Here is an 18,078-nt window from a genome sequence, read left to right on the forward strand (position 1 = left end):
CTGGTCTTCTCTGTTACCGCCCCAAGGCTTAGGAATGCGCTCCATCCCGAAAATATCTCCTACCTCCCTGGAGAGGAGGATTGATATGAATGGGTATGAATAATAACAATAATCCAGATCCTTGTTTGTTTGCTCTCTAGAGCCTTTTGGTGCGATGGTTTCCGAGTTCAATCTACATGGACAGAATATACCTACGTCTTTGACGACGAGTCCTCAGGATCATCCTTCTAGAGAAGACTCGGCTGAAATTACGCTGGGCAAGGTAACCACTCGATGGAGAAATGGTGGGAGTGTCTTGGGGCATGGAAAGTGTGCCGCATGAAATCTCTCCTCTGTGTTCTGGAAACTTCCGTTGGTTCAGATTGCGGCAGCCAGGTTGGTCTCTTGGTCATCTCGGAGAGACCACATTACTCCTTTACTGATGGAGCTACACTGGCTGTCAATAGGCCATTCTACTGGCCTCCAGACCAGTCTGAACATGGGCGGTTCTGGGTTCAGAAGGGTTAGGGTGGGGGGTTCCATTAAGGGGGGGGCTTTACTTACCCCTCCCGCGTTTTCCCAACTCCGGCGCCATAGTTATTATAAAAATCCAGCGGCGGGATCCCTCCTTGCCACCCGCTTCAATCGACGATGGCTCCTCCTCCGTGGTAAAAAAATCGGGCGGCAGGATACCTCCTTGCTGCCCCCTTGAAGCCCCCTGCCGCCCCCTTAAATCTTGCCCCAACCACTCGCTCTCTAGAAATGGGCGGCAGGGAGATGTCCTCCCGCCCCCTTCCCTGCCGGGCTGCAAAAGTCTTTAAGAAGCCTCAAGTTTCCATAAGTCATCTTCTTTTTTCTTTCTTTCTTTTGGCTTGCCCGTCAGGTTACAGAAGGCGAGATTGGGCCCTTCAGCTCCGTCAAACTCCAGATTATTTTCACCCCAGTGATTCCAGGAGCCGTTCGTACTGAATTTGAGATCACCTTTGACCACCCGGACTGCAAACCCGTGAGTGTGTGGAGGTGGTTGTGTTTTAATGCTATAGCCTGTGCTCAAGAAAGAGAGTTCACAGCCCTCCCTCTGTAAGCTTAAAGCTGCCCATTTGACAGAGATTTCCCCAGACCGGGTGGCTGGGTCTCTGCCGAATTGCTATTAAGCCGTGCAGGGGAGCTGTGATTTCAAGGAGTGGTAGGGAGACCGGCAGGTTTCACCTTTCTCCAGCCCGTTTTTCAGGCTCAATTCTACCAGACATGGAAAATGCATACCCAGGATGGCTTCACATGACCCACCAAGAGTGGAACATGGTCATCATTAAAATGAAACTAAAATATCTGTTTGTTGTATTATGTTACTATTTATATTGCAAGACACTTTGACTAGTTATTCTACCAGAAGATCAGGATGTCAATAACAACTAAATCAAACTCGAGATGAGGGTGTGTATGAACCACCGTTCGAGCACCAGTTTGGGGCGGGGAGTGGGAACTTTAAGAAAGAGGAAAGCAGGTCTTTACCATGTAGCTTCCTGCTGGGGGACGCTCAGCCCAAGTACCCCCGCGTGACACCAGCATGCACGTGGCGTCTGCACATGTGCGGGTGCCATTTGCGTGGTCAGCAACACAATGGTCAGGGCCTGCAAACCCTAACCCCACCACCACCACCACTGTATTGTCGTAAACAGGAATAAATTCTCCAAACCAGGTCCAATCCGAGTCAATCCAATAAATCCAACAGAGTCCAAAGCGAAATCCACAGGCAAGATCAACACAGTCCAGGGTCCAAACACAGTCAAGGCAATACACGAACACAGCCGATTAGCTCGCAGGAAATTGTAGTTGCTATCAGCAGGGTAGCTATGTTACGGGTGCCTTAAATAGGCTCAGCCGCCGGTGTTGTTAACTAAGAGTTGCTGAGTCAGCAGCTTTGCCTGTTGTTCTATGCATGCGGCTTCTTAACTCTTGCTGTCTCTTGAATCAGTGCCTCTCCACAGTTGCTGCCTCACCCAGCTCTAATTCATCTTCAACTCCCTGTGCATCAGACCCACTCTCCTTTGCAACCTCTGGTCCTTGCCTACCCTCCTCTGCTGTCAACTCTGTCTCTACCTCCAGTTCCTCCTCAGAGTCTTCCAGCATGCCCATGACATGTATGCATACATGGGGGGAGCCAGTGACTGCAGTTATCAGGATGAGTTTGGACCCCTAGAGTTCATAAGGAGTGTTCCCACCCAAATACTTCAGGGTGGCCATTTCAAGCTCTGCAAAGCCTGTTGGCTGTTAGCCTTCATTTGCATGTGTTTCCACGTAGTTACGTTTCAGCGTGGTTGCCGTTTCCTTGACCGTGCCGGTGTGGTTGCCTAATCCAGACGTGGACCTCAAGATCTGCATGTATGACAGGCTGTATCAGGACTGCATCGTTGTTCAAAGCAGGTGAGTTGACCTGGCAATGCAGCTCAGTCCCTTTGAACTTCTGTTGTAACTTTCAGAATCAGAACATGAAGCCGGCGTAGCATGGTGGCGAAGAGATTGAACCAAAAAGATGTCTTCCGTTTTAAAAGGAAGTTCTGATGTGACCTCTGGCAACCAGATCCCTTCTTTCCAAACACACGCACAAGCAAACATTGTTCAATAAGCATATGAAGCTGCCGAATGAGTCAGGCCCTTGGTCCATCTAGTTTAGTAATGTCTGCACTGACTGGCAGCAACTCTGCAGGATTTCGGTCAGGAGTCTGTTTTCCAACCTTGTGTAGAGATACTGGTAGGAACTGAACCTGGGACCTTCTGCATACAAAATAAGGATATGCAAATCGATTCGGATGAATTCAACTCGAATCTGGGTGATTCGAGTGGTTCGAATTCAAATTGAATCAAATTGCCTTAAGGGCAATTTGATTTGAATTCAAATTTGTTTCGAGAGCTGTTTGTCACCTTTAAAAAACCATTCAGGCCCCCTGATTGGTTAAAAAAAAATCGCACCAAAATGGTCAAATTGAATTTTCAGATCAGATTTGAATTCAAAATGAATTTTTGGAATTTGATTCACATTGAATTGAAAAATTCAATTCATACACATCTCTAATACAAAGATAAACGCTCTACTCCAGCACAGACAACAAATCTTAGAGCTAGGGTTGGGCCCTTGGCCAGTCAGAAAAGCTGTTGTTCATTGACAAGTCAATAACGCTCAAGCATTTTGACTTGGCAATCCCATGCATCAGAAATCGGCTCCCCTGATTTTAGTAGAACCTCTGTACTGTGCAGAATCGCAGCCTTAAAGCAGTCCCTTAATTAGCAAAACCAAAAAAAGAGATTTGAATCATCAACAGGTTTGATGCTTGCGCTAATTACAAAAACAAATTAGATAACTGTTATTTCTGGAACAGTGGAATTGACTTGGGAGATGGGCGGAAAGAGTAATGAATTGTTACAAATTTTAACAATATTGGCCAAGGGTTCTTATAAATGTGACGGATTCACTTAACACTTCTCTTTGGCTTTTATCCCAGAATACTAGGGCCAGCCTAATGCTACTATGTTGTTGTTGTTTTTTAATGATTTTAAAAACAGAAATAAAGCCTCGGAACAAAAACAGCTCTGAAATGCAGTTCTGTGAAGCAGGCAGCAGACAGATTCTTGAAGCATCATAGCTTCATGGAATATTTCTTCTTCACACTTTATACCCCACCCTTAGAAAGCTGCCATATACTGAGTCAGACCCTTGGTCCATCTAGCTCAGGATTGTCGACACAGACTGGCAGCGGCTTCTCCAAGTTTGCAGGCAGGAGTCTCTCCCAGACCCTCCTGAAGATTGTGGGCCCCGCTTGCCACCCAACTCTATGGTTTAGATGGCCTCCAGCATTGGATCGTAGGAAGCTGCCTTCTACTGAGTCAGGCCCTTGGTCCATCCAGCTCATTCATGTCTACCCTGACTGGCAGCTGCTTTCCAGGGTTTCAGATTGCGGTCTCCCCCAGGGATTGAGCTTGGGACCTTCTGCACGCAAAACAGGTGCTCTGCCGCTGAGCTCCAAGGAGTTGCAGCTTGCATAGGCGAGGCTGCTCACCCTCTTTGCCTCAAAACACCCCTGTGAGGTAGGCTAGGTTAGGCTGAGAATAATGATGCTTAGCATTTGCCTTAGAGCTGTTTGAGGTACCTGCACCTCCCGGGTCCCAGCCTTAGTGGATACCCCGGCTTGACCTGAACACAATATTGACTCCACCTCCTCCAGTAGGCCCAAGCATGGATTTGAACCCAAGCGCTGCCAGTCCAAGCCCAACACTCTAACCGGTACACCATACTGCCTTTCCATCAGGCACTATTTAACTGGTGTGCTCAGTATTGTCTACCCAGACTGGCAGAGGCTTCTCCAAGGTTGCAGGCAGGAGTCTTTCTCTGCCCGATCTTGGAGATGCTGCCAGGGTGGGAACTGGGTACCCTTTTAGGGCCAATGAAAGGAAGTACTTTTGCACACAAACACATAGTTAACCTATGGAATTCTCTGCCACAAGATGTGGCGACAGCCAACGACCTGGATGGCTTGAAGAGGGGGTTGGATAACTGCTTGGAGAAGAGGTCTATCAATGGCTACTAGTCGCAGGGCTATAGGCCACCTCCAGCCTTCAAGGCAGGATGCCTCTGAGTACCAGTTGCAGGGGAGTAACAGCAGGAGGGAGGGCATGCCCTCAACTCCTGCCTGTGGCTTCCAGCGGCATCTGGTGGGCCACTGTGTGAAACAGGATGCTGGACTAGATGGGCTTCCTTGGGCCTGATCCAGCAGGGCTGTTCTTATGTTCTGCACACAAGCATGCAGGTGCTCTTCCCGGAGCGGCCCCATCCCCTAAGGGGAATATCTCACAGTGCTCACACATGGAGTCTCCCATTCAAATGCAGACAACCAGGGCAGACCTGCATTGCAAAAGGGCCTATAGCAAATATGATCTAGAGATATATATTTTTAAAAAAAACACAAGTCCCTTTGTGACGAGCCTCTTCCCTCTCACAAGACGTGAATTCTAAAATATAACTTTGTTTAAGAAGTGCCATCTATTCTGACCACAAATAGCTGACGTCCCCCTTTTCTTTCCATCCACGGATGGTGCCAACTGGATTTGGAACGTTACTATTTCTGGCTCGCTTTTCTTTCCGGCTGTGTGAGATTCTATTTAAATGCAAGCAAATAGGATTGATTTTCCTTTGTCTCTTATTTGTTTGGTTGTGTTGTGTGTGTATATGTGTGGGGCTCTTTTTTTTTTTTTTTACTATTTCTGTTGGAAGGCATACTTCCTAAACTCCTTACTAGAATTAGACACAGCCACGAGTCTTCACAGTGGGAAGGAAATGAGGAAAGCTGTTATCTCCGAAATTCAGCTTACAAATGTGACAAGCGTCGAATTATGTAAGAGATTTTTCCCGAGTCTCGATAACCCCCGCTCCCAGAGACGGGATTAGAAGTATGGAGGCAGGGTAACTTTTCTGTCGAATCAGTTGGATTCTGCCTTCCCACACAAATCCCAGGTTTTGAAGTACTATGGTCAGACACCTATCACATGTTCAGCCCCAAACCTGACCTGCACAGCTGCTTTAAAAAAAAACAACACCAAAAAAACTGAATGCCAGGCCTTATCTGTCCTCTTTATCTGCTGCCAACTTTACTAAGCACCCTGCACAGGATGAAACCTCCCCGTCCAACTTCAAAACAGGGATCCTTTCATTGTCAAAGCGTTAGGAACATAGGGAGCTGCCATATCTTGAGTCAGACCCTTGGTCCATCTAGCTCAGGATTGTCTACACAGACAGGCAGCGGCTTCTCCAAGGCTGCAGGCAGGGATATATCTCTCAGCCCTATCTGGAGATGCTGCCAGGGAGGGAATTTGGAACCTTCTCCTCTTCCCAGAGCAGCCCCATCCCCTAAGGGGGATAATCTTACAGTGCTCACACATGTAGTCTCCCATTCAAATGCAAACCAGGGTGGACCCTGCTTAGCAAAGGGGACAATTGATGCTTGCTACCACAAGACCAGCTCTCGTCTCATGGTGTCTTAAATATCTGGGACCACCTGCTCCAATATCGGCAGCAATCATTACCCTTGGTCTTTAATTCCGATATGTTTCCGGGCAAAATACAAAGTGCTGGTTATCATCTTTAAAGTCCTGAATAGCTTTGGTCCGGGTTGCTTTAGAGAGTGCCACCTTCTGTATGATCCCCACCTCACGTTAAGGTCATCTGAGGAGGTCTGTCTCCAGTTCACGGATACATCTGTTGACGCCCCAGAACGGGGCCTTCTCAGCAGCTGCTCCTGGGTTGTGGAATTTCTGCCACTCCCGGCAGAAATTAGCAGTTTGGAATCCTTGTTGTCCTTCAAGAGAGCCCTGAAAACCTCGTCGTTTGGTCTGGCCTTCAAGGGTTTTTAAACTGCTTTGAAATGTTCTTAATTGTTTTAACGATTTTAAACTGCTTTGAAATTTTGTTTTAGTATTGATTGTTTTATAATGATTGTTGGGGGGGGCGTTTTTTGTTGTGCACTGCCCAGAACCTTTGGATGTAAGAAATAAATACATCAGTCCAGAACAAATGCCTTCAGTCCAGGGTGTGCTGTAATGCAGGGCTGTGTGACTATGGCCCTCCCGTTGCTTTTGGATTACAACTTCCATCACCCCCTGCTATAGTGGCCAATAATCAGGAATGTTGGGGGTTGTTGTCCAGCTTATGCAGGGAGGCTGAAGTTGCACAGCCCAGCCGCAGAGAAATCTTTTACTAAAGACTGGCTGGCTTAGGATGGAGATGATCCGACAATCATTCCTCGGAAGACTGAAGGAGCTATCTCATTAGACTTGCTGATCTGCTGCCCAAACCATTCACTTCTCTCATCTTGTCTCCAGGGGCTATTTTTTCAAAAAAGGCAAAAGATGGAGCCAATCGTTCCTTCCTGGTATGATAACCCCACAGATCGGGAGCCACCACTGGAAAGGCCCCGTCTCTACTGCCCACCAAACACATCTCCGTCAGCAGCCGGTCAAAGAGCTGGGCCCTTGATGCCGACCCAAAGACTTGGGCAGATGTATTTATTAATATTAGTAGAGTGGCTGGAGTGCACCATGCAAATCTCATGGAGGTCTTCTTGTTCTCTTCACAGGGCAACCAGTGCTCTGCGCTTGAAGTTCGACGTTTGCAAGGAACTAGCCAACCATTTGGAACTCCTTCCCAAGACAGGCTACATTCAAGCCCACTCCTTCTTCAGCGTGCAGCTCAAGTTCTTGCCGAGGTAGGAATCCCAGCTTCTCCAGGGAGCGCTGGGAAAGATCCCTATCTGGAACCATGGAGAGCCACTGCCCGTCAGAGTCGACAAGGCTGAGCTAGATGGACCGAGGCATCTGACTCAGTAGGCAGCAGCTTTATTTGTTCATTTGGATCTGTTTTTATGGGGAGCATCCATAGCTCAGGGTTAGAGTCCCTGCTTTGCACACGGGAGGTTCCAGGTTCGATCCCTTGCAGCATCTCAAGGTAGGGATGGGAAAGACCCCTGCCTGAAACCCCGGAGAGCTGCTGCCAGTCAGAGTAGACAATACTGAGCTAGACAGATCAATCTCATCAGTCTCTGTCTTTGACAGAATTAAGACTCGGTATAAGGTAGCTTTCTATGTTCCTATGTAAAGTTGTGCTGTTGAATTGGTGTTGACTCCTGGTGCCCACAGAGCCCTGTGGTTGTCTTTGGTAGAATACAGGAGGGGTTGACCATTGCCTCCTCCCGCGCAGTCTGAGATGATGCCTTTCAGCATCTTCCTAGATCACTGCTGCCCGATATAAGTGATATTGTTATGTAGGTAGGTATAACTGTTTGATCTGGTTTGTTTTTTCCTGATTTATTGGAAACCTCTTAGTCCTATGTTCCTATGCTCGGGAGCATACTGGCAGCCAGTTTTAACTCTTTTAAAATTGGAGTTATATGGTCTCTTCGGGTCAACCAACCTGGTTGCTGCCTTCTGCACCAAATGCAGTTTCTGGACAATGGACATCGGCAGCCCCAGAAACAGCACGTTACGGAAGTCTAGCTCAGAAGTTACCAGCATACGTACCACTCGTTTTGAGGTCATTTTTATCCTATACTAAAAGTCCGTCAGCATTTTCCTTCTGGTTCTCCTGCAGCTTTCCTGGCTTTTCTTCTTCTTGACAGATTGAGGAGTTCCCAGGTGCTTAGGAAGGAAACGGATTTGGATTGCATCCCTGTCCTGTAACTCTCTCCCCACAGCGCCAGCCATAGAATGACTTGGCACAACAGAGAGGCATTTTCTCCGCCCTCACCTCCTTAACTCAACAGATCTCTTGTCTGGGCTGGCATTCTGGGGGCAGACCAGGAACCCTCGGCAGTGTGCACTGCTCTCCCCTGTGATGCACCACCAGCCTGTGGTCTTGTGGCAGCAAGCATGAATTGTTCCCTTTGCTAAGCAGGGACCATCCTAGTTTGCATTTGGATGGGAGACTCCATGTGTGAGCATTGAAAGATATTCCCCTCAGGGGATAATGGGGCCGCTCTGGGAAGAGCATCTAAGGTTCCCAGTTCCCTCCCTGGCAGCATCTCCAAGATGGGGCTGAGAGAGATTCCTGCCTGCAACCTTGGAGAAGTCGCTGCCAGCCTGTGTAGGCAATACTGAGCTAGATGGACCTATGGTCTGACTCGGTATAAGGTAGCTTCCTATGAAAGAAGGAGATGGGCCAGCTGTGTTGGTTGGTCCCATCTGGGAGGCCAAATTGTGATTTTTTTGACAAGGTCTCCACTCCTAAGACTAGCAATCCTTAAGTGGAGAGAGCTGGTCTTGTGGGAGCAAGCATGAATTGTCCCCTTTGCTAAGCAGGGTCCAACCTGCTTTGCATTTGAATGGGAGACCACATGTGAGCACTGGAAGATATTCCCCTTAAGGGATGGAGCTGCTCTGGGAAGAGCAGAGGGTTCCAAGTTCCCTCCCTGGCAGCATCTCCAAGAGAGGGCTGAGAGAGACTCCTGCCTGCAACCTTGGAGAAGCCTCTGCCAGTCTGGGTAGACAATACTGGGCTAGATGGACCAGTGGTCTGACTCAGTATATGGCAGCTTCCTATGTCCCTCTGTTAAAGTGCTCAGGTTAGGTTGTTAAAGCTCTCTCCAATTTCGGTTCGGTCTGCAACTCCAGGAGGTCTCCAGGTTTTGCCTGAAGGCTGTGGAGAGCCACCACTGGTCAAAGTGGAAAATATGGGCTGTGTGACCTAGTGGTCTGACTCCGCATAAGGCAGCTTTGCAAGTGAGTATCTGTGCTTGGGATCCTGACCAGGACCACTTGCCAGGGTCCTCTTGCCACATCGCCTTAAGAAACACAAACACCGCAGTGTCTTATTATAGAGCAAATTCCCATCCCATTGTTGAGCCTGTTATTATGACAGTTTCCAGTTCCCTGCATTACCGATGTTGTGAAACACTGCTACCATGTTGTCAAGTGGAAAGAGGCACACAGTGTGGATTAAAAATGTTAATCTGCATTTAAAAAAATAAATAAAATAATGGGCGAAAGCTTCAGAAGGCGATTTGATGAGATTAAGGCAGTTCTGACTCATGAAATAAGCACCCAACTGGTTCACACAAACGGAGATCACTTAGAAGGGGTGGGGGAGGGAGGGAGGCCTATCGAGGGGGCTTTTGAAAGCCGGAGGCTGAAAATGCTGAGCTAGTGACCTAGGAAGCTGCCATATACTGAGTCAGGCCCTTGGTCTATCCAGCTCAGTATTGTCTGCACAGACTGGCAGCGTCTCCTCCAAGGTCACAGGCAGGAATCTCTCTCCGCCCTATCTTGGAGATGCCGCCAGGGAGAGAACTTGTACTTTCTGCGTGCAAGCAGGCAGATGCTCTTCCCAGAATGGCCCGATCCCCTGAGGGGAATATCTTCCAGTGCTCACACATGTCGTCTCCCATCCAAATGCAAACCCGGGCAGACCCTGCTTAGCGAAGGGGACCATTCATGCTTGCGACCACAAGACCAGCTCTCCTCCCTGGATTTAGGTAGTAAGAGAAACAGACATAAGGCTCTAACTCGATAGCATTTCCATAATTGCCGGAGCATTTTGCATTTTAGTGTGTGGCAGTCCGGGCTGACCTTGCTGTACTAGATGAACTGATGGTCTCGCACTGGGCTTGTTTATAGGGCCCTCAGCCTTCAGGTGGTGTTTGGAAAGCCTTTCAAAGTTTTAAAAGCACAAAACACTACTTTCGGATTTCATCACTGTCGGAGGAATGGAAACGAAAATGGGCAGGAACGTTCTCCGGATATGACTCCATGGAGAGAGGACAGCCACTTATTCATCGATGACCTGACCCTTTTCTCTGGGCAAAAATGATGGCAATTTTACCCTCATGGTTTGGGTGCCAGAATAAAGAAGGGGTGATAACACAGAGAGAGCTATAAGCGCAACAAAGCGGTTGTTATTGAGCTAGAAGTGCAATAGTGCTCCTTTCCATTTCTAGCGGTCGTAAACATTACAGCAGATATTTATATACCGCTTTTCAACAAAAAGTTCCCTAAGCGGCTTAAAGGTACAGTCTGCTGTCAAGTCGAGTTAGACTCCGGGCGCCCACAGAGCCCTGTGGTTTTCTTTGACAGAATACAGGAGGAGTTGACCGTTGCCTCCTCCCACTTAGTATGAGATGATGCCTTTCAGCACCTTCCTATATCGCTGCTGCCCGATATAGTACCAGCGGGGATTCGAACCGGCAACCTTCTGCTTGTGAATCGAGCGCTTCCTAGATATCAATAAATAAAACAGCTCCCTGTTCCCAAAGGGCTCACAGTCTTTTTTTTTTTTTAAGGGAGATAACAGCCACTGGAGGAATGCTGTGCTGGGGATGGATAGGGCCAGTTGCTCTCCCCTTGCTCAATAAAGAGAATCACCACTTGAAAAGGGTGCCTCTTTTGTTCAGTTAGCCGGAAGTCCCAAAGCACAGGAGGGCCTTCACGCTGGTGCGTTGCCATGTTCTTCCCTCAGCTGTGCTTGAGGGACGATATAGGAAGATCCCACTCTCGGAACATCAATATGCCGCCTTCATTCTACCATTATTACAGAATTATCCTGATCACACGGACCAATTTTACACCTCTTTACGGCTTTCTGCTTTCAACCCCGCCAGGTTCTCTGCGGCAGCGATTAAAATCCAGCGGACGATGACCTGCCGTTCGGGCACGCTTGGCCCTCCAGCTGTTGTTATACTACAACTCCCATCTTCCCCGGCCATGATACATTGCGGCTGGGGATGACGGGAGTGGTAATTCAACAACCGTTGGCGAGACGGGTTTGCCCACCCCTGAACTGGGGGAAGACCACCTCTCTGGTTGTGCGACCCGCCTAGAGGCACATTCATTCGCAGCAGGTGTTTAGGAGTAGAAGACCATCGGTACAGCATAGCAATAGCAATAGCACTTACATTTATATACCGCTCTATAGCCGACGCTCTCTAAGCAGTTTACAATGATTTAGCATATTGCCCCCCAACATTCTGGGTACTCATTTTACCGACCTCGGAAGGATGGAAGGCTGAGTTAACCTTGAGCATGTTGTCCCCATGGAGACGGGACGGCGAGCATCCGAACTCCTGGTGTATTGGACACCTGGGGATTATGGATAGGGTGTGGACTCTTGAAATGATGCCCTGGTTGGACTAATTGGGTTTGCATTCTCAGGCTGGGCTGGTGCTAGCACGAGGCTCGGGCAAGTGATAACTGCCAATCTCTTTGGTGGGCAGGAGGACAGATGGGGACTGGTCTTGATGGCATGGGCGCTGGTCTCGACGGTTCTCCCCGCAGCCAGCTCTCTCTTCCGCACCTGCGTGCCGTTGCTTTCCCATTGTGACTGATTCGGAGGCGCTGGGAATTAATTAACGTCAATGTCAAGAGGAACAGCTTGCCCAAGATGGGTCTCTCATCTGTGCTCCTCGCTACAGCTGGGCCCGCGGAAGCTTACATACTGATTACCAAGCAAGTTTCGAAAGCCCTATTTATAGCTGTCAGTGGGTTGGGGTTGTTTTTTTTTTGGTTTTTTTGCGAGGAAAAGAGCAATATATCGGTTAATACTGCCTTAGAATGCTGGTAAATACAACACAGCCCCTTAATCAGCTGCTTTTCGTAGCACAAGCATTACCGGGAATTAACGGGCAAAGAAAGAGCGGGCAACGAGACCCGTTAATATCCTGCTTTGTAATTCCCACGTGGAACTGGTACTTAAAATACTCTGGCACAACATGAGTCTTGATTTTAGTCTGCATTGTGGACATCAATTGTAGCAATTTCGGCAGGGCATTCAATCAATCAGTCATCTTTATTATGGTCCAAGACCAGCATAAGATAGAACAGTAGAGTGCGATTCAAAACAAATTATGGAACCATAGCACTATATTTTTATGGGGCATTTTTTTATTGCTGTTTGTTAGCTGGAGTCAAAGTACTGCATTTACCTGAATCCGAGACCTGGTTTTTGTTTTCCCCTCAAGTTCTCTGCTGTTAGAAATCCACTGGTCATCTTAAATTAAAAGTCTTCTTTGGGGCAAATGATTATAACCTGTGTTTAACCTTACATGATTAAGTTCTAACATTAAATGATTTTAATGTTAATGGTTTCAGTGTTGAAATGATTTTAATTGTTTGGTTGATGTAATGGTTAAATGTTTTTAACTGTAAATGGCCCAAAGATGTAGGTTGTGGGCGGTATACAAATATGCTAAATAAATAAATAAACCTCTATTTATTTATTTTTATAGTGGCCATCTTAGATTCGGAGTTGGCTTCCATTTGGGAAACCACGATAGTAGTAAAGCAGAAAAACAAATAAAGATATATTAAGAAACTAAAACTTTCTGAGAGAGAACCATTGAACAACGTACACAAACAGGCACTAGCTTTCAATAAATGAATAATTCTAATTGACTTAACTGCCTTAGAGACCTATTAACATAACTCTTCATGCCTCTAGTGGCCAAAAGCAGTTACTGCAGTGCTAAGAGTTGATGCTTTAGAATTCTCACTCCTAACAACTTCTACCCAACGGCCAGCAAAAAAGTTCCCATGGGCTGAATCCAGTCCCCAGGCCTTATGTTGTGCAGGCCTGCCTTTGGTCCCCAGATGTTGTTGGACTACAACTCCCATCATCCCCAACCACAGTGGCCAATAGTTGGGGATGGTGGAAGTTGTAGTTCTATATCTGCAAGAGTGCTGAATTTGTGCAGATCTGCTTTAAAGGCTTTGAGACCTGGAGAAGGAAAACTATGAGATAAATGAAAGGGATCTCTCTATTTGAGGCCTTCCAAGAGAAGATCTCTCTGCTCTTGCTTTAACATTCACATTGCCAAAATCATCCCAGATTTTGCATTAGCTTTCTTGGAAATCCTAATAATAAAATGACACACAAGCACAGCTTTATTCTTCAGTATGGTGTTCTTAAGTGGAGAGGAGAGCTGGTCTTGTGGTAGCCAGCATGACCTGTCCCCTTAGCTAACCAGGGTCTGCCCTGGTTGCATTTGAATGGGAGACCACATGTGAGCACTGTATGATATTCCCCTTAAGGGACAGAGCCGCTCTGGGAAGAGCAGAAGGTTCCAAGTTCCCTCCCTGGCAGCATCTCTAAGAGGGCTGAGAGAGACTCCTGCCTGCAACCTTGGAGAAGCCGCTGCCAGTCTGGGTAGATAAAACTGAGTTACATGGACCAATGGTTGGACTCAGTATATGGCAGCTTCCGATGTTCCGAAGTCGTCGATTACGATGTGGCACTTTCTTGTTTCAGGCAGTCTCTTCCAGAAGATGCAGGAAAATACTTTGATAAAAAGACCAGAGTCTTGCAGGTCCCAGTGACCATTGTGGTTGCAGATCAGGTCAGTGGCCAAAAATACAGCGCTTTTGTTGTTGTTGTTGTTGTTGTTGATCTGCAGAACGTTGTGTCCCAGGTAGCCCAAGAGGTGTGCTGGGAACTAGTCGACATCTGGGGAAAGCCACCTTTTAGAAACGAGCAGACTCGGTCACTTCAGAGAAGTGCGTAGACTCGGTCAGAGAAGAGGAAACTGATTAGACTGGGGCTTTTCGGGACATAATAGAACTGTGAAAGGTGCAGAAGAAGGCAGCTGTGATGATCAGGGGCCTGGAGTACCTTCCTTATGAGGCAAGGCTACAAGATCCGGGGCATTATAGTTTATAAAAAAGGCAACTAAGGGGAGACATGATCGAGGTTGATAAAACTATGCGTAGTGTGGAGAGAGTGGTTAGGGAGATGGTTTTCTGCCTCTCTCACAACCCTAGAACCAGGGGTCATCCCATGAAACAGAATGCCAGGAAATTGATCAACTACAGGAAGTACTTTTTCACATCTCCCATAATTAATCTATGGAATTCTTTGCCCTGGGATGTGGTGATGGCCACCAGCTTGGATGGCTTTAAATGGGGCTTAGACAAATTGATGGAGGACACGAAGATTCCTCTAAATATCAGTTGCAGGGGAGGGGGCGTGCTTTCCCCTGTGGGCTTCCCAGAGGCATCTGGTGGGCCACTATTTGAAACAGGATGCTGGACCAGATAGGCCTTGGGCCTGATCCAGTAGGGCTGCTGTTACATTGCTCCCTAGGAGAGCTCATAGAAATAGCAATGGTTGCTCTTATACAATCTAGAACTATAGTCCTTCATTCTCTATAAATCTGGAATCCCTCTTGAACTCTGACTCGAAACAATGAACCAAGTTTCAGTCTTTTCTGTTATGTGTCCAACTTTCTCCTTTTGGTGTCTGTCTTTCTTAGGGCATTTCTGCATGGTGGGTGTATTGATCTGATCGTCATTCTTTCTCCTGCCAGGCATTCTGAGAACGATGCTTGGTCTTGGGAGGATGTCGTCAGTACCTAATCTCTTAGAATAGACACTAAAGTACTAGCAGGATTGAAGGGTGGGGAAGAGCCGTGAAAAGTAAGCCGTCTGCTTTTATTTCAGAGTAAACCCGTCGAATTTACTGTCCACGCCATAGTCACGCCCTCGGATGTGGAGATCAGTCCGACGGAAATCAATTTTGGATACTGCTCCATCTACGAAGCTGTCCGGACAACCATCACACTAACCAACAAAGCTATCCTTCCCCAGGAGTTTGGCTTTGTAGGACTCCCTGAGGTTTAATGGCTACTTCTGACTTTCTGGTGCAATAACCTGTGTCTCTGTTAATGCAGCCTGGGATCACATTAGCTCTTTTAGCCGCTGCATCACACTGCTTGCTCATGTTCCACTTTTTGTCCATGAAGATGCTAAATTCTGTTCCCCCTGGAGACTGTAGGCTTAATTCATTCACTTACTTACATTCTGGAGCCTGTAACGCACATCAGTAGCACTGGCTCTCTCCCATTATCTGTAGGATCTTGATGCCCCTGCTTGCTATGGGGCTTTTCCCTCCCAGTCGGCTGACACACCCTGTTGGCTTCCTTCTGCCTGTGCAGAGGAAATGCTTGCAAGAAATAAGGGACTCTGAGACTTGTGGTTCCTGAGAGAGCACGTCAGATCAGGTGGCGCACTTCTCCCTTGGTATATTCCTTTAAAGCATTTGTTTTTCTTCCCCCCATCTTTAGGTTGTAGAAATTCAGCCCAATGATGGCTTTGGAGTGCTCCTCCCCCTCGAGAGACTGGAGCTTGACATAATCTTCAAGGCCAACAAAGCTAAAGAGTACAGCTTCCATCTGACCTGCAAGACCGAGATAAATCGGTATGTGAAAAGTTTCAAATATGTGGATTTTGATGAGTCCGGAACTAGATTCAGTTCTCAATCCTACATTAGCCCCTGAGATGCAAAGCAACTGAACGGGGGGCGGGGGGATATTAAGTGGTGGTTCACCCTCTCCTTCTTTTCTGCTTGTCTTCTGCATGCACCTGTGCCTGGTAGGGATGTGCAGAACCGGTTCGAATTGAACCGGCCCAGTTTGACCGATTCGAGCTCGAACCGGCTCGGCCTGGTTCGACCAGTTCTGCATGCTTGCAAAGGGGAAACCTAGGCCCAGCCAGAGCTCCCCACCACCACCACCACCACCATCTGGCCCATTCATGAACAGGAACCCACAGCATTTGACAGGGTGTTTGGAGGGCGAAGGGCAAGGCAGGCCACAATTTCAGGACCTTGGAGAGCCTCCAATGTGCCATCAAGGTCCAGGACTTAACTGAGGCCTTCCATGAATCAGATTTCCCCCCAAATGTTGACCACTGGTACCATCTCAGGGGACCAATGCTCATAGTGACTTTTGGCAATATCTCCCCCCAGAGATGGAAAATAGTATTGTTGCACTTCACAACTTTCTGTGCGTTATCACCCCTTCTTTATTCTCACCCCTCAAAGGGTTAGGGTAAAATTGCAGTCGTTTTTGTATAGAGCAAAGGGTTAGGGCCCCATTCGAGTAACAGTGAACAACTTGCACTCTCTCCATGGGAGAGGACATGCCTGCCAATTTTGCTCCTTGTGGTTTTTGAGAGAGCCTACAAATACGAAGGATATTTATATACCGCTTTTCAACCAAAGTTCCGAAAGCGATTTTCATAGATATAAATAAAATGGCTCCCTGTCCCCAAAGGGCTCACAATCTAAAAGAGAGAGACAGACACCAGCAACCACCACTTGATGGGTGCTGTGCTGGGGACGGATAGGGCCAGTTGCTCTCCCCCGTTAAATAGAAGAGAATCGCCGCTTTTAAAGGTGCCTCTTTACTCGGTTAGCAGGGTCTACTGTACACCCCTAGAGATGAAAAACAGGAGAGAGCATGGCAAGACCTTCAATTTTCCTTTTCTTCCAAAGTTTTGATTGTCCTGGCCATAAGGCCTGCAGCCGCCAAATTCACAATGGTGTTCGCAAGCTCTTCAACGTTTTGAAAACACAAAAACTACTATCAAATTTTCAGTGTTGCCAGAGGAATGGAAATGAAAATGAGCAGGAATGTCCTGTAAAGATCACTCCATGATCTTTAGTGGCTGCTCCACTTTGGCCCTCTGAAGATGTTGGCCTACTATTCCCATAATCCCTGGCTATTGGCCATTGTGGCTGGGGATTATGGGAGTTGTAGTCCAAGAGCAGCTGGGGGAGGGGCTAAGTTGAGCAGGAGAGAGTGCAACCATTTGTTCATGCTTACCCTAACCTTTCCCTCCGTGCAGAAATGACTGGAATTTCACCCTAATTTGGAGGGCGGAAAGGGGCAACAACACAGAAAAAGCTGCAGTGCTATAATCTAACTTCCATCTCGGCAGGGTAGGCATTGCCAAAAACCACTCTGAGCATCCGTCCCCCGAGATGGTACTGATCGCCAAAGTTTGTGGGCCTGGCTCCTGGGATTCCATCTGGATTCCATCTTGGTTTGTCGTCTTATCATCCTGGACCTTAAAAGTGCCGCACGACCCCGAATGGGCAACAGGGTTATCTCGTTGCCCGGGGGAAGCGTGTGGCCGGATCGCAGGCTCATCGTCGAACTGATTTAGATCCTGGCACCGGGTTGTGTGTCTGCTGTGACCGTGTCTGCTCCGTTCCATTTTTAGACAATTCAAGCTGTCGTGCAAAGCAGTTGGAGTCCACCCTCCGCTTGAGCTCTCGCACTCCCTGGTTCAGTTTTCCGCCACCGCACTCTTTGGCGTGTCGACAGCCACCGTCTTCGTGATCAACTCGCACGTCAGCCTCAACCAGTTCACTCACGTCGTCCCAAGGATTGGCAAGGGGGAGCTCGCCCCTGTGGGGCCCACTTCCTTCCAGTTCCTCGTGCCGGAAGATTCTCCCATAACTATCTTGCCGTGTGTCGGAACTGTTCTGCCGGGGAAGGTGAAATTCTCTCACGGCTCTTAATGCAGAGGGCAAAATCCTTGGGTAACCGCCAACCTTACGGGAGCAGTTCACCTTGTACGTAAGCACAGCCCTGCTGGATCAGGCCCAAGGAGGCCCATCTAGTCCAGCATCCTGTATCACACAGTGGCCCATCAGATGCTTCTGGGAAGCCCACAGGCAAGAGCTGAAGGCATGCCCTCTCTCCTGCTGTTACTCCCCTGCAACTGGTATTCAGAGGCATCCACCTCTGAGGCTGGAGGTGGCCTATAGCCCTCCGACTAGTAGCCATT

General features: G+C 47.9%; 1 protein-coding gene across 6 annotated transcripts in view; it reads left to right on the forward strand.

Moving 5' to 3' along the window:
- CFAP74 (cilia and flagella associated protein 74) overlaps positions 1–18,078 on the forward strand; it is a 73,394-nt gene that overhangs the window by 37,231 nt on the left and 18,085 nt on the right. For all 6 annotated transcript variants that reach the window (XM_053281249.1, XM_053281248.1, XM_053281251.1 and 3 more), the window contains 8 exons: positions 141–262; positions 863–985; positions 2,282–2,403; positions 7,104–7,232; positions 13,757–13,844; positions 14,944–15,117; positions 15,567–15,700; positions 17,509–17,785. In XM_053281249.1, the coding sequence (XP_053137224.1) occupies positions 141–262; positions 863–985; positions 2,282–2,403; positions 7,104–7,232; positions 13,757–13,844; positions 14,944–15,117; positions 15,567–15,700; positions 17,509–17,785 (1,169 nt within the window). The remainder of the gene's footprint in view (positions 1–140; positions 263–862; positions 986–2,281; positions 2,404–7,103; positions 7,233–13,756; positions 13,845–14,943; positions 15,118–15,566; positions 15,701–17,508; positions 17,786–18,078) is intronic.

Source organism: Hemicordylus capensis, chromosome 16 (genome assembly GCF_027244095.1).
Source record: "Hemicordylus capensis ecotype Gifberg chromosome 16, rHemCap1.1.pri, whole genome shotgun sequence".
Lineage (NCBI taxonomy): Eukaryota > Metazoa > Chordata > Lepidosauria > Squamata > Cordylidae > Hemicordylus > Hemicordylus capensis.